Source organism: Tripterygium wilfordii, chromosome 14, assembly GCF_013401445.1.
Source record: "Tripterygium wilfordii isolate XIE 37 chromosome 14, ASM1340144v1, whole genome shotgun sequence".
Classification (NCBI taxonomy): Eukaryota; Viridiplantae; Streptophyta; class Magnoliopsida; order Celastrales; family Celastraceae; genus Tripterygium; species Tripterygium wilfordii.
Genome location: NC_052245.1, coordinates 9,745,797 through 9,758,893, shown reverse-complemented (window position 1 = coordinate 9,758,893; position 13,097 = coordinate 9,745,797). Strand labels below are relative to the sequence as shown.

Below are 13,097 nucleotides of genomic sequence, written 5' to 3'. Positions count from 1 at the left end.
AGCCCAGCAAGCGGAAGAGAGGATGCTAGGGCAAACAAAGTAGTAAAACTTCCAGAAGCTTTGGCGATGGACGACAGTAGATCCTTTCAACCCCGATTAGGTGCTTGAGGCGATGAGCAGACAAAACTTTGGTGCCTGGCTGTTCTTCCGACTTGAGTGTGTCAATTTGATCTTTCCCTGTTGGACTTTCTCTCTGATAAAGCGTAAGTCCAGTTCAATATGCTTTGTTCTTTCGTGAAACACAGGATTATTGGTGATTCGAATCGCTGCCTGGTTATCGCGGTGTAGATTCATGGGGTAATCAGGTAGTAACTTAATTTCTTTGAGCAGATTGGATATCCAGTTCAGTTCGCTGGTGGCAGTGTTTGGCTTCAGCAGACAATCTGAAACAGTTGTCTGCTTCTTTGACTTCCAGAATATTATAATCGGCAAACTGTTTGCTTTTTGAAGAGAATTAGGAACCTCTTGAACGTGTAAGAATCTCTTAGAATCAAGCTTTTCGTGAATCAAAGTTTGCAGTTGGTCTGGATCCAAGTAACCACGGTTTGATGAGTTAACGAGTTGATAATGGTTACCATGATTTTTTTTTTGAAATTCCTCAGATACACACACCCAAATCTTAAGATTTGAGAGTAGATGGATATTTCGATCTTAATATTTGGGTGTGTGTACCTGAGGGGATTCGACACTGAAGATTTTGCATTGCAATATATGAAGGCGTTGTATTCTAGATCATTATTTCAAGGATTTGAAGAATATGGTGACTTTTTGGCCTTTAGAATGCATGATTTAGGTCATGATCTTGCATTTGCAGTGGCACAAAGTGATTGCTTTGTTGTGAATGTTCGTAGCAAGAACATATCTTAGGTGATTTGACATCTCTCAATCTCCGACAAGGCTGTACTTGACCAAAAGGTTCCTAATTCTCTTCAAAAAGCGAACAGTTTGAGGACTATAATTTTCCCATTTGAAGCCCAAGGCCCTGCTAGTGAATCCTTTATCAATACATGCATCTCTACATGTAAGTATTTAAGGGCGTTGGATTTAAGAGGGATTTATTACCCAATTCGGTTGGTGCTCTGAAGCATTTGAGAGATCTCAACTTATCTCAAAATTAGAGATGATAAACAATAGGATATGCTTTGAATGGAAGGATAGGCCTTCCTGTTAGTTTATACTGTTTTTTTTCCCTCCCCTCTTTAGGGTTATGTTCTTTAAAAGCTTTTGTTGGTGGAAAGAAACACAATGGCCAATGAGAGATTAAAAAAACTGATATGAACAGAAATAGTATATATAACTGAGCATATGATGCATCAACCACTAGTACGGCAGACATGAAACGTGTATAGTATGTTTATAAATATAAAAAATATAATATCACCAAATTCTGTGAGGTTTTGAGTACATGATCATTGAGCAGATGGGTCCGTTGGTCTAACTGCTTTTGAAGCTGCTGCAGACGGATACTTGGTAACCCAGACAATATGATCCTGAGGAAGGAAGTGGCAAATAGGAACTGTTCCTGGCGTAACATTTAGCACTTGAAGAGCCAAATGCTTTGGGTTCCATGCCGAGGTATCTTTGTGACATACCACTACTGTATTAACTTTCTGGCATTCCAAAATTCCATAAATTCTTTGAACCACTGCTAATGGTGGTATTATCAATGAAACATCCATTCCTCTTTTGTATCTTTCCTATTGAATAATAAATGGCATCTCTCCACCTTTTGATCTTCCCACCCCGAGCTATAATTTTCCATCCTTCTGCTAAATATATGTGAAAGTTAATATGACCGTGCAACATGTGCAGGATGCTAAAGTAACACTGCTTGGTGTAATACCAAGTATTGTATTTGTACGTGGGTGAAAGCGGGCTATGATGGGTCTGCCATTCGGCAAGTATACGTGCCTTTTGGAAAATTGTGAAGAAAATATACTTCTTTCTATTGAAACAAAAAGAAAGTAGACTATAAAACACTGAAATAAATATGCCTTTATATAGAAATTCCACTTTACACTGGAGTAGAATATCTGTTCTGTACCTTCTTGGATGTTTTGAACTGTAGCTATCTTTGTTAACATGATAATAAAACATGTAAAATCGAACATGTTGCTTGGTATCCAAACTCTCTATCAACCTTACTTATGCTCTTTCTATTATATTCTATGCTCTTTCTATTACAGGCTGTAGCAGGATTAGCATATGGTAGACAAATAGCCGCAAGGGCCAAGGCTGAAGCTACAAACTTATGAGAAGTCTGCTTTGCAATTTTGCTTTAATATTTTACATTTTCTGTTTTGTGCAATATGCAACATGTTGCATGTAGATTGACCAATTTGTTTGGCAAAGCATTTAAAAAGTAGCTGCTATATGGGGCATGGCTTAGGTAAAGCCATTTTCCAAGGGCTTTTCGTCAAGTATCCAAGTGCCTTCAAATGTGGATTTTAAATGTGTTTTTTTAATGAAATAAGGGATGACGAGTTCAAGAGGAAAGATACTGATAATAAATTTGTCTCTGCTGTGAGTGGTCTCTGATTTATCTAATCTAATAGCTGCTTTGGCAGACTAATAGATATTTATGTCATAGTTTTTGTTCAATATTTAATTGTACTACCTATGTATTGAAATAAAATAGAGGGTAAAGTTGCTGGTGTTAGATGTTAATTGATGTCAAATTTTGTGAGTAATTATTAAAAAATGATACTGATCCCATTTCTATTTTATTGTGTGAAATTTATTCAACCTTCATTCAAGTTTCAGGATAAAGCTCCTTATGCAGAGAAAGCGGAGAAGGGAAAAGTGATTACAATAAGAATATGGAGGGTTACATAAGAAATTGATACCTACTGAAATTGAAAGCAATCTTTGCAATTATGGATGTTTACTGTAATTTTTTTTTGGATTACAACTTTTAGTTCTTCTATATAATAGTAGGGAATCCATGTGGAAGAGGAAGAATAATCTAATGAGAAGTCCAGTTCTGAAGTGAATGATGATGAGGAAGATGAAGAGAAAACTGGAGAGGTTTGTTTATTCAATAACTAGCAATGGTTTTCTTTTCATCACCCTTCCTCTATTAAAACAATGTCATCATGCCTTTTAAAAATGAAAAATAATGATGCTATTAGTAGTAGTGTCATTCTAAAAAACAAAGGCTAATGACGTTATTCAAAGTAGCGTCATGGTAATAAAATATATGATAATGCTATATTGGTGTATGGGCCAAAATCCGCACAAGCCCTAAATCAGGAAAAGAATGGGACTAAAAGTGGCATCTTTAATTCTGGAAAACCCCGTTAATATCTTGTGTTCATAAACTTTATGCATGTAAAGTATTGAAAATGATGTATCTATTTGTTTGTGTATTTTTGCATCAGACATAATCTAAATATATTCAATTCATATCATGACAGGCGAAGATGTGGACCCAGTGATAGAGGTCACATGTTCAACTTAGTTGCAGCGTACATCTTGCCTGTCCCCGACCCCGACCATTACGAGGAACTTTGTGCACGTAAGTTATTTACCTTTACCATTCAATTTATATAATGACCAGCAAGTCTCTTACAGTAAGTATTTGTAATTTTATAATCTTGCAGCAAGTGGTTTCTGCAGAAAATTGGTCATGAAGGTTGTATTCCTTAATTATCTTTTCTCTTCTTTTGTTCTGATATCTTATATATTTTAAAATACCCTGTTTGTGTTACTCTATGATTTCCAGGGCTAAACAACTTGCTGATGGCATATAAGGACAAATCAGCTTATGCTTTATGTGCATTTTCGTTTGCTCTAGGCACCAATGTTGAGCCCACTACTTTTCTTGGGAAAACTCTGGTAAATTTTACTTCATTGTTCTTTATTCTGCAGAAATCTCAATTCTTGTTATCATGTTAACGTTCGTGAATCTACTTAAAATAAGTAATATTTTTGATTGGAAACGTTAGAAATACTCATCTAGTCCCTAAAGTGAAATGAATTTCCTAGAAATTCTCGTAAGCAATTTTTTAAGCAACTGAACTGTTGAAGGAATGCGATTGTTGATGAAATTTGGGGAGCATTAAATATGTCTCTCTGTACATATTTTACTAAGGAGTTTTGAACATGGCTAGCATCTTCTTGGTTCCATAAAAATTTCAATTAGTTGGTCAAATGTTCAATAAAAATTAAACGAACCGTGCTAAAAATCTTGATTTGCTTGACATGATTACAGATAATAACAAAACCTTATCTGAAAAATTGATATTCGCATGAAGGATAGCTTACCTTTGTGCTTCAGTGAGAGCTACATATGCTATGAATCAATAGTTATCTAGAACCATTGGATGCTTTAAAGTAATACCATATATTTCCAATATGACTATACAATGATGTAGTTTATTAATTTCTTTGATGCTATAGCTATTATTCTTATTCATTCTTGTTTAAAAATTACTTTGAAGAAGCCGGTTTCTGCTTGTAGTTTCTGACATTTGTGTAAATTCCTTACAAAGTTTTCTTGGAAGATGCAAGGTATTGAATAAAAGTTTGCTTGGAATTTTCATCTGCCTTTTCCCTGTTAGGCGTCGTACCTTTTGCGAAAACTTGGCTCTTTTGTTCTCGTCAACTACTTGCATGTCGAGCAAATGTTTCTGACTTTCTGCTAAATTCAGGACTGTATATGAAAGGATCAAAGATAAATATTGCAAAGTGAAATTTGTAGCGAGTACAATTATTATTTACATTGACAGAAGTTTATGGCCAAAGTACGGTTTTAGGCTGATCCTTTAATTTCAGGGGAAGGTAGTTCATGATTTTGGATGGGATCCAATCTTTCAGCCTGATGGCTTTGAACTAACGTGAGATCATCATTCTTCCCCTCAGATTCCAGCTTTTTTTCGATCCATATATACTATGCCTAGGGGATACTAAAGCTATTTTCTTCTTGTTGACATGCAGAGATGCCAAAGGAGCAAAAGAATAAGATCTCTCACCGTTCCAAGGCTCTTGATCTGGTGAAAACCCATTTCGCTGAAGCTGGATATGTTTTTGAAAACAGATGCAGCTTCTAAGAGCCTATAGGTTTTTTTACAGTTGCATTACCAATGTTGTTGGTGTTACCGGCCTTTCTTCTGTGTTCTTCATTCAATGGTCGTTTTCTGTCAGTAAAGAGAGAACATGATGTATAGAGGTCAATGATTTTGGATTACTTTACAACCATGTGATATCATCGAGGGTGAGACTAGCTCATCTCATGCAGTTTCCAGGTAATTAGTCGACCTTTCTTCATTGACTTTGTAACTTTAATTGAGGTGAAAATTGCCATAACAAGCTCGACTGGCCGGTCAGTGTACTTTTATTTGTTCTGCCTTTTTTAGTATTGTTCATTTTGGATCTAGTGGTTGACCAATATATGTATGTTATCTATTTGGTATTCCTGGATATATTTTTGGGATAAGTATGAAAATGACCCATGTATTTTGTTTTTTGGTTTAAAAAAGTCCCTCAACTTTGTTTTGGAACAAAAAACCCTCGTACTTACAAGAATAAAAAAATGTTAGCCATTCTGTTAAGATTATGTTAAAATTAGCTGATTTGGCATTTAAGTGATTTTTTCTTTAATTTTCAACAAATGACGTGGTGTACATGTGGACTTAACGTATTAGATGTTGACATGTAGTTTTTTTTTTTTTTTTAAAAAAAAAGTTTTGGACATAAAATCTTAAGTTTGACGACACACCATCTCCGGCAACAAAGTTCAAGGGTTTTGTTGAATCAAAAAGCAAAGTATAAAGGTTAATGTCATACTTATCTCTATGTTTTTCCGTGTGAATTAAGCTATATGAACAATTTTGAGGTTTGGTTTCTTGATGTGGAAAATGGCCTGAGCACATTTATGATAAGCTATTTCTGCCAAGTAGCAATGTAGCCTGGTTGTTGATAATGATCAAGCGTAATGAGTTATGTCTTTATAAAACAACTTTTATTGTTAGAGCAAATTCTACTACCAAGGTTACTAGTAATAGTGGAACTACGATGTGGGCCTGTTGAAAGAGCCTTCTAGAAACATGAGAAAACAAAGCTTTTGACATTGCGTTATAGGAAAGAAAATCTAAGCAAATCTAGCACCCGATCTGTAGATTCTGATCCAAGAGAAAGCTAAGCTGGCTGCAAATGATCTTATTCTGCTGATTTCATGAATTGAAAGAATACATAGAGTACATGAACACAAACGTGTTTGCTTGAGATGGAAAATGTCGGCATCCTCCTTTCATTGCTTTATTGGTATAGTCGCAAGCAAATTCTAAGCCAGTCTTTAAATCAGTAAAACCCCCACACAGGGGGGGTTAACCGTTGCTTCGACATGGTTCATTTGGCATATTTGATCTCAAGTTGTCTTAATTTTGTGATGAGAATCCCACACCGAAAAATGGTGGGTTTAAAGTCTAGTTTATAAGAGATGATAAATCTCTTATTGTCAACCTGAGTTTTTAATAGAGAGTTAGGCCCAAACTTTTGATGCTAGACTTGGGCTCCCATCTCGTGTGGCGGGAATTCATCATTGGTGTTTTCATTGAGAGCGCACGTACCTGCGTGCAGGCCCGTGTGCTGACATTATTGGAGGCGGGCTTGCCCCAGAGTCCATTCCTTTGTGGAGTTGGGTTAACAGACAGTGGGCCGTGTCCATTGTGGGCGGGTTGGAAAAGAGAAAAAGATCATTAAAAAAAGAGAAAGAAAAATGCCGTTAAAAAAAGAGAGAGAAAAATGCCATTAAAAGTAACTTTTAGGCAAGACTATGTGACCCTGGCTAGCAAGGCTTGGGGCGGTAAGTGGGTCGTACGCCAAAATGGTACAGTCAAGGCCATGCACGAGAACGTGCATGCTTCCAAGGGGGGAGGATTGATGAGAATCCCACATCGAAAAATGATGGGTTTGAAGTCTAACTTATAAGGAGGACAAACCTCTATTGTCAACATGAGTTTTTAATAGAGAGTTATGCCTAAACTTGTGATGCTAGACTTGGATTTCCATCCCGTGTGACGGGTATTCATCATTTTGTCATGACAACCCCCACTTCTGCCATAATATTTGTTGTCATTGCTTCTATTTCAGCGTGCAACTTTGTAACTTCCTCATTTGGATATTCTCTAGAGCGATTCATATATCTGTCGTGGGTTTCTTGGCTAGATCATCACTTTCTCATTTGTGCTATAAGATTGAGCTGAAATTTTTGTGTACGCTATCTAGTGGCGAAGTAGTTAAGTTGCTTGTTCCACATTGTCCATTGGAAAATGTGAAGTACATTATATAATAGGCCAAACTTCTTAACTAATACCAAACGCTTTTCCTGGGTTCAAACTAACACGGGTTGGTGTTGGGTCTGGAAAGATAAAGACGTTCTTTGGGCCAGTATAAGTTGAGCTAAAGCGGACAAAGTGTTACTAATACGAAGGGAGGTTGTTACACGTAAAATGTCTTCATCTCCCTTTCATTGCTTTATTGGTATTGTATCATGAAAATTCTAAGCCAATCCTTAAATCAGTAAACACAATAGCGCATTAGCAGACAAAATCCAATTTAGTAAGCTTGTAAAGTCCAATGTCAAACCCCACACATCAGGGGGTTTAACAATTTCTTGGACAACTCATTTGGCATATTTGATCTCAAGATCTCTTAATTTTTTCATGACAACCCCTAGTTCTCCCATAATCTTTGTTGTCACAAGCCCCAGTTCTGCCATAATCTCTGTTGTCATTGCTTCTATTTCGTCGCGTAACTTTATAATTTCCTCTGGACATTCTCTAGAGCTGTTCATTTCAGTCGTGGGTTCTATAGCAGGTTTTATCTCCGCTACCTCCCGGTCCGTTGATGTATATGCTTCCTTTTGACCTTCTTTCTCTTCAATTTTGCTGTGGAAGGTTGCCACTATTTCTGGTATTGTGTATTCCGCCTAGGGACTCGATAGTAATCAGGTCAAGAAATTATGGAAGCTTACGTTTAGGAAGTTAAATAGGAAGTTGATAGTTCAAAATAATATTGAAAGATGGCATAGAAAGTTGTACCTCAGCGAGTGCGCAGTCAATATGAGTAATATACTCGCAATCAGCACATAAGTAGACTCCATGTTCAATGTCTCGTGGTTTCTCGCAGGCATCACAGTAGTAGTCGCCATAAAGCACTCCCTCATCTATATACTTGTTCTTGAGAGTGAGAGGGTCGTCGTGTTCTTTATACTTGACAATTTCGGGTAAGTTTACACATCCGGAATGGATGTTGAAATCACATGGAACGCAACGATACAATTGAGTAACACACTTGCCATCACAAGTGATACAAGATCGAAACTCAGTATCGGGGTTTAGCTCCTCGAAGAAGACGAGCAGATGCTCATGACGATAGTGTTTTACAACGGGCAGCAGTTGTGAGCATACAATGTGTAGGTCAAATTTGCAGTCAGGCTCGGCACAGTGCAAGAAAAACCCGGCCACGGACTTGCCACAAGCACCGCACCAGATCTTATCACCATAAGGGTAGGGTGACTTGGTAAGAACAGTGAGAGGATGTGATGGATGAAAAGGGTGTTCCTGGAGTTTTTCTCTCGACGCTTGAGCACACGGTATGTGAAATGCAAATGAACACGCACGGTTGGTGCAGTCATAACCCAGACCGAGGGTTGGAAGTGTGCAACCTTGGCAGGTATATCCCTCACTAAAAATTCTAGGGATCAAAGGATGCTGGTGCGTGCAATGTTGAATCTCCCATTGTTTCCTCATCTCGACATCGGTGTCCATAGGTTTCTTAGAAGAACAGTTGAGATCCAAGTCGAATTCACAGACCTCGCAGTGGTAGATGAAGTCACTTATAGTTGCTTCACAAATATTACATCTTGAAGGATAAGGCAACTTATGTAGGAGAGTGAGAGGATGTTCGATGTGAAACGGGCTGTGGAACTCTCGCGGTAATTCAGCACAGCGTTTGTGCAAGAAGAAATCGCATTCGTTGCAGAAGTAATCAATCTTTTCCACGTATTTTGAGCAGGCATAGCACTTTTTATAATCCATTCCCGAAAGCAGCTCCTGCTTATCCTCAGGTATTTTACTAGAATCGTACCTGATCAAGTCATGTTCGTGGCAAGAATGCTGAATACACACCCCAGCATCTACTGGTGCCTTCTCAATCTCTCCCGGCTCCCTCATCTCTTATTGAGTTTACAGCTAAATTTCTGCCCAAAGATATCCAAGTATGAGACTTCTTACCAGTTTATATAAACTTCACCATCGTATACATACATCAGTGCAGAACATATAGGCTTTTAAACTTTTTAGTCACATTGATTGAAGAGTTATGGAGGAAATATTCAACCCTAAAGATGCTCTGACCCATAAAATAATGATAGTGGGTGCATCTTCAATACTATAAAATGATAGTAGTCGGTGAATATCATTATAAAATAATGGTAGTTGGTGGATCATACTGCAAGTTGACGAATTATCAAATATGTTGCAACAAGTAAAACAAGTGTTAGAGACAAAGAAAATGATAAAAACTTGATTATCGCAATCGTAATAGTAACAATAATAATGGTATATTGGTATTGTTATTGATTAGATAAAACCATTTCATTAATTTAATCACATACATCCAAACTCTTTTTTCTTTCTGAATTACTACGAAGAAATTTGTTTTTTATTTGAATCGAATATTGAACACATATATATTTAACTCAATCGATTGTCAATTGAGCCACCTCTCTCGTTAGTCATAAATCTGAACTTAATGGACGACTCTTTTGTTGTTTTTTTCTTTCCAAGATGTGCCCTTGCTTGAACTTTCACGACACTCCTACTTGTTTTATTATGTACGGCACAATTAATCCATCCATTCCCTGTCAGCAATAAGATTATCCAAATTGCAACTTGTAAGATTCCAAGAAAATTATTATTTAATGACTCAAAGTTTACCAACTTATAAAGGCAAGTCAATTATATTTATTTTTGTGGGATATTCAATCCCAGCTCAGTTGAGTTGCATCACATGAGTTATAAAATGACTCAAAGTTTATCAACTTACAAAATCAAGTAAATTATATTTATTTTTGTGGGATATTTAATCCTAACTCTGTTGATTTGCATAACATGACTTGTAACCTTTAATAACTTTTTTAATAAAAAGAAAACTAATTTATAAACCGTGTTCTCAATTTCTCCATTTTTGTGGGGTTAACCGTTGCTTCGACACGGTTCATTTGGCATATTTGATCTCAAGTTGTCTTAATTTTGTGATGAGAATCTCACATCGGAAGATGGTGGGTTTAAAGTATAGTTTATAAGAGATAACAATCAACCTGAGTTTTTAATAGAGAGTTAGACCCAAACTTTTGATGTTAGACTTGGGCTCCCATCCCATGTGGAGGGTATTCATCATTGATGTTTTCATTGAGAGCGCACGTACTTGCGTGCAGGCCCGTGTGCTGACACTATTGGAGGTGGGCCTGCCCCAAAGCTCATTCCTTTGTGGAGTTGGGTTAGCAGACAGTGGGCCGTGTCCATTGTGGGCAGGTTGGAAAAGAGAAAAAGACCATTGAAAAAAGAGAAAGAAAAATGCCGTTAAAAATAACTTTAGGCAAGACTTTGTGACCCTGGCTCGCAAGGCTTGGAACGGTAAGTGGGCCGTATGCCAAAATGGTATAGTCAAGGCCATGCACGAGGACGTGCAGGCTCCCAAGGGGGAGGATTGATGAGAATCCCACATCGGAAGATGATGTGTTTGAAGTCTAGCTTATAAGGGAGGACAAACCTCCTATTCTCAAATTGAGTTTTCAATAGAGAGTTAGACACAAACTTGTGATGCTAGACTTGGACCCCCCCATGTGACGGGTATTCATCGTTTTGTCATGACAACCCCCAGTTCTGCCATAATATTTGTTGTCATTGCTTCTATTTCAGCGCGCAACTTTGTAACTTCCTCATTTGGATATTCTCTAGAGCGATTTGTTGGATCGGATGGCACCACAAGAGGGGGGTGAATTGTTGTCTTAATCAAATTTAGACTAAGTCACCTCTTTTTCTGTTTCAATTGAGTTTCACCCTAAGCGGAAGCAATTTAAATAAGTTGAATATAAATGTAGGCAAAGATAATCACATAAAGCAAACTTAACAACAATAATCAAGTCAAATGATCAAAAATGAATATCACACACCAAAACAGGTTGTAATGAAGCACACAATCAGATTCAACAAATGTATGCACAAGCTTGATTCTATCACCCTAGATGTCCAATTTCAAGTATGCAATGCAAGTATGATATGCTAAAATGAAATTGCTGTAAATTAAAGAGGGCAAAGAGATTTATAGTGGTTCGGCTTAACCCAAGCCTACTCCACTCCCCAAGTCACCCTTGGGAATTTGAAACACTCCACTATGGCTTGTTCAACCGAGTCAAGCGGAACTCATACAACCAGTGTTTTGAAGCCAAACACCAAAACTTTACAATCAGTGTGGTTTCTAGCTCTCCACACAAACTCTTATCAACAATACACCTCGGTCTCACCGAGAACACAAATCAACAAGTTGAACTCTCAAATAGGCTCTTTATGGCAGCCGGGTAGAGAAGTAGTTTAAGCTCAAGGTATGGCTCTTTGAGTAGCTAGATATGGAAGTGTTTAGGCTCAAATGAGGCTCTTAGGTAGTTGGATATGGTATGGTGAAAATCTGGACAGTTTTGTAGTATTTTAGTTGCTAGGGTTTGTGGACCTTGAATATGTAGCAACTAGCTTGAATCAAGTGATGAAGGCTCAAATGTATGAAATGAAAGTTTCAGAGTGGCCTTTTATGTTCTGGAAATCAGATTGTTCAAGCAAGAAAATGTCTCTTGAGGAAATGATAAGAATCAGGTAAGAAAGGCTCAAGAGTAACAATAAAGCTTTGCTTGGCTAGAGTATATGATCTCTCTTCAAAATCAGTATGTAATCAAGGAATGAATGAATGAAAGAATGAAAGCTTAGAGGATGAAGAACACTTGAGAGAGAAAGAGTAATTTTCGGCCAAGTCTATGCACCATAGACAAAGAGTTAATTTTTGTAGAAATTGTGGAGTGTAAGCTCATGAAATGAGGGCCATTGGATTAGATATGAAAAATATGGACCCTTGGATCAATATAGCTGTTAGAAGGCTTAGAGAAGTGTGAAAATGATTACAACAAGTCTTTCTTTGCTGGGAGGAATAATGGCCATTAGATGAGGAAGGTTTAAAGATAGCCATTGGATAAAAAGGTGTAGTGGAAAGGTTTAATCTTGAAACAATGGATCAAAAAGATATTTTGGAGGGAAGGAATGTGGACCATTGGATGAGGAAAACCTTTGAAATAAATCACCTTCCTTTGTCTCTTTCCAAAGTGCTTTTCTAGCAAACTATATCTCTTTTGTAGCAAAAGAGGTCTTGAAAATGTGAGGCATTTATTGCATGTCTCTTCTTGCTTTTTGGCTTTAAATCTCTATTGTTGACTTGTAGCTCTTATTGGCTCCACTAATCCATTTCATGTATCCACTTCATATGCCATGTCATCACGTCCATGTCATCTGCCACGTCAGTCTGTTGACTTTGACTCTGACCAGAAAGTCAACTTTACTTCAATTGGCTCCATTTAAGCTCCAATATATTCTGACTATGATTGACCATGAAAATGACTTTCTTAATCATGTTTGACCATGATTAAGTCTTCATTACAGTTCAGTTAAGGTCACCATGTTGATACTTGATCAACTTGATCATCCTACACACAATTAAACTCAAGACATGCTATGTAAGCCTTGTTAGGGCTTCTTGCAATGTTAGTCCATGTTAGTTCAATAAATCAAATTCCCATGCAGTTTGGGTAGGACATATAGGTCTAAGATTTCTCATGTACATTATGGATCAAAGTTCAATCAATCATGCTTTTGTAATCACTCAAACATATATATTCAACACGATTCATATCTGTCATGGGTTTCTTTGCTAGATCATCACTTTCTCATTTGTGCTAAGATTGAGCTGAAATTTTTGTGTACACTAAGTGAGCTATCTAATGACGAAGGACTTAAGTTGATTGTTCCACATCTTCCATTGGACCATAATAT

General features: G+C 37.3%; 2 protein-coding genes across 25 annotated transcripts; one reads left to right on the top strand and one right to left on the bottom strand.

The window, feature by feature from the left end:
* On the top strand, window positions 1–5,413 carry LOC120015186 (inosine triphosphate pyrophosphatase-like). Of its 24 annotated transcripts, none has more exons than XM_038867451.1 (8): window positions 1–203; window positions 331–1,021; window positions 1,421–1,575; window positions 2,764–3,027; window positions 3,417–3,517; window positions 3,725–3,837; window positions 4,777–4,838; window positions 4,931–5,413. In XM_038867451.1, exons 4-8 carry the CDS (start codon window positions 2,993–2,995, stop codon window positions 5,049–5,051), a joined length of 432 nt encoding a protein of 143 aa, XP_038723379.1. In that variant the 5' UTR covers window positions 1–203; window positions 331–1,021; window positions 1,421–1,575; window positions 2,764–2,992; the 3' UTR covers window positions 5,052–5,413. The 24 variants fall into 24 exon arrangements, 19 of the variants coding, with proteins under 19 accessions (XP_038723379.1, XP_038723373.1, XP_038723375.1 ...); XM_038867445.1 differs by having other exon boundaries at window positions 1,421–2,258; XM_038867447.1 differs by having other exon boundaries at window positions 1,421–2,842; window positions 2,935–3,027.
* A 1,973-nt stretch (window positions 5,414–7,386) lies between these two features.
* On the bottom strand, window positions 7,387–9,372 carry LOC120014667. The gene is made up of 2 exons (XM_038866687.1): window positions 8,043–9,372; window positions 7,387–7,930 (listed from the first exon to the last, which is right to left on the bottom strand). Exons 1-2 carry the CDS (start codon window positions 9,174–9,176, stop codon window positions 7,625–7,627), a joined length of 1,440 nt encoding a protein of 479 aa, XP_038722615.1. The 5' UTR covers window positions 9,177–9,372; the 3' UTR covers window positions 7,387–7,624.
* Window positions 9,373–13,097: the final 3,725 nt, after the last annotated feature.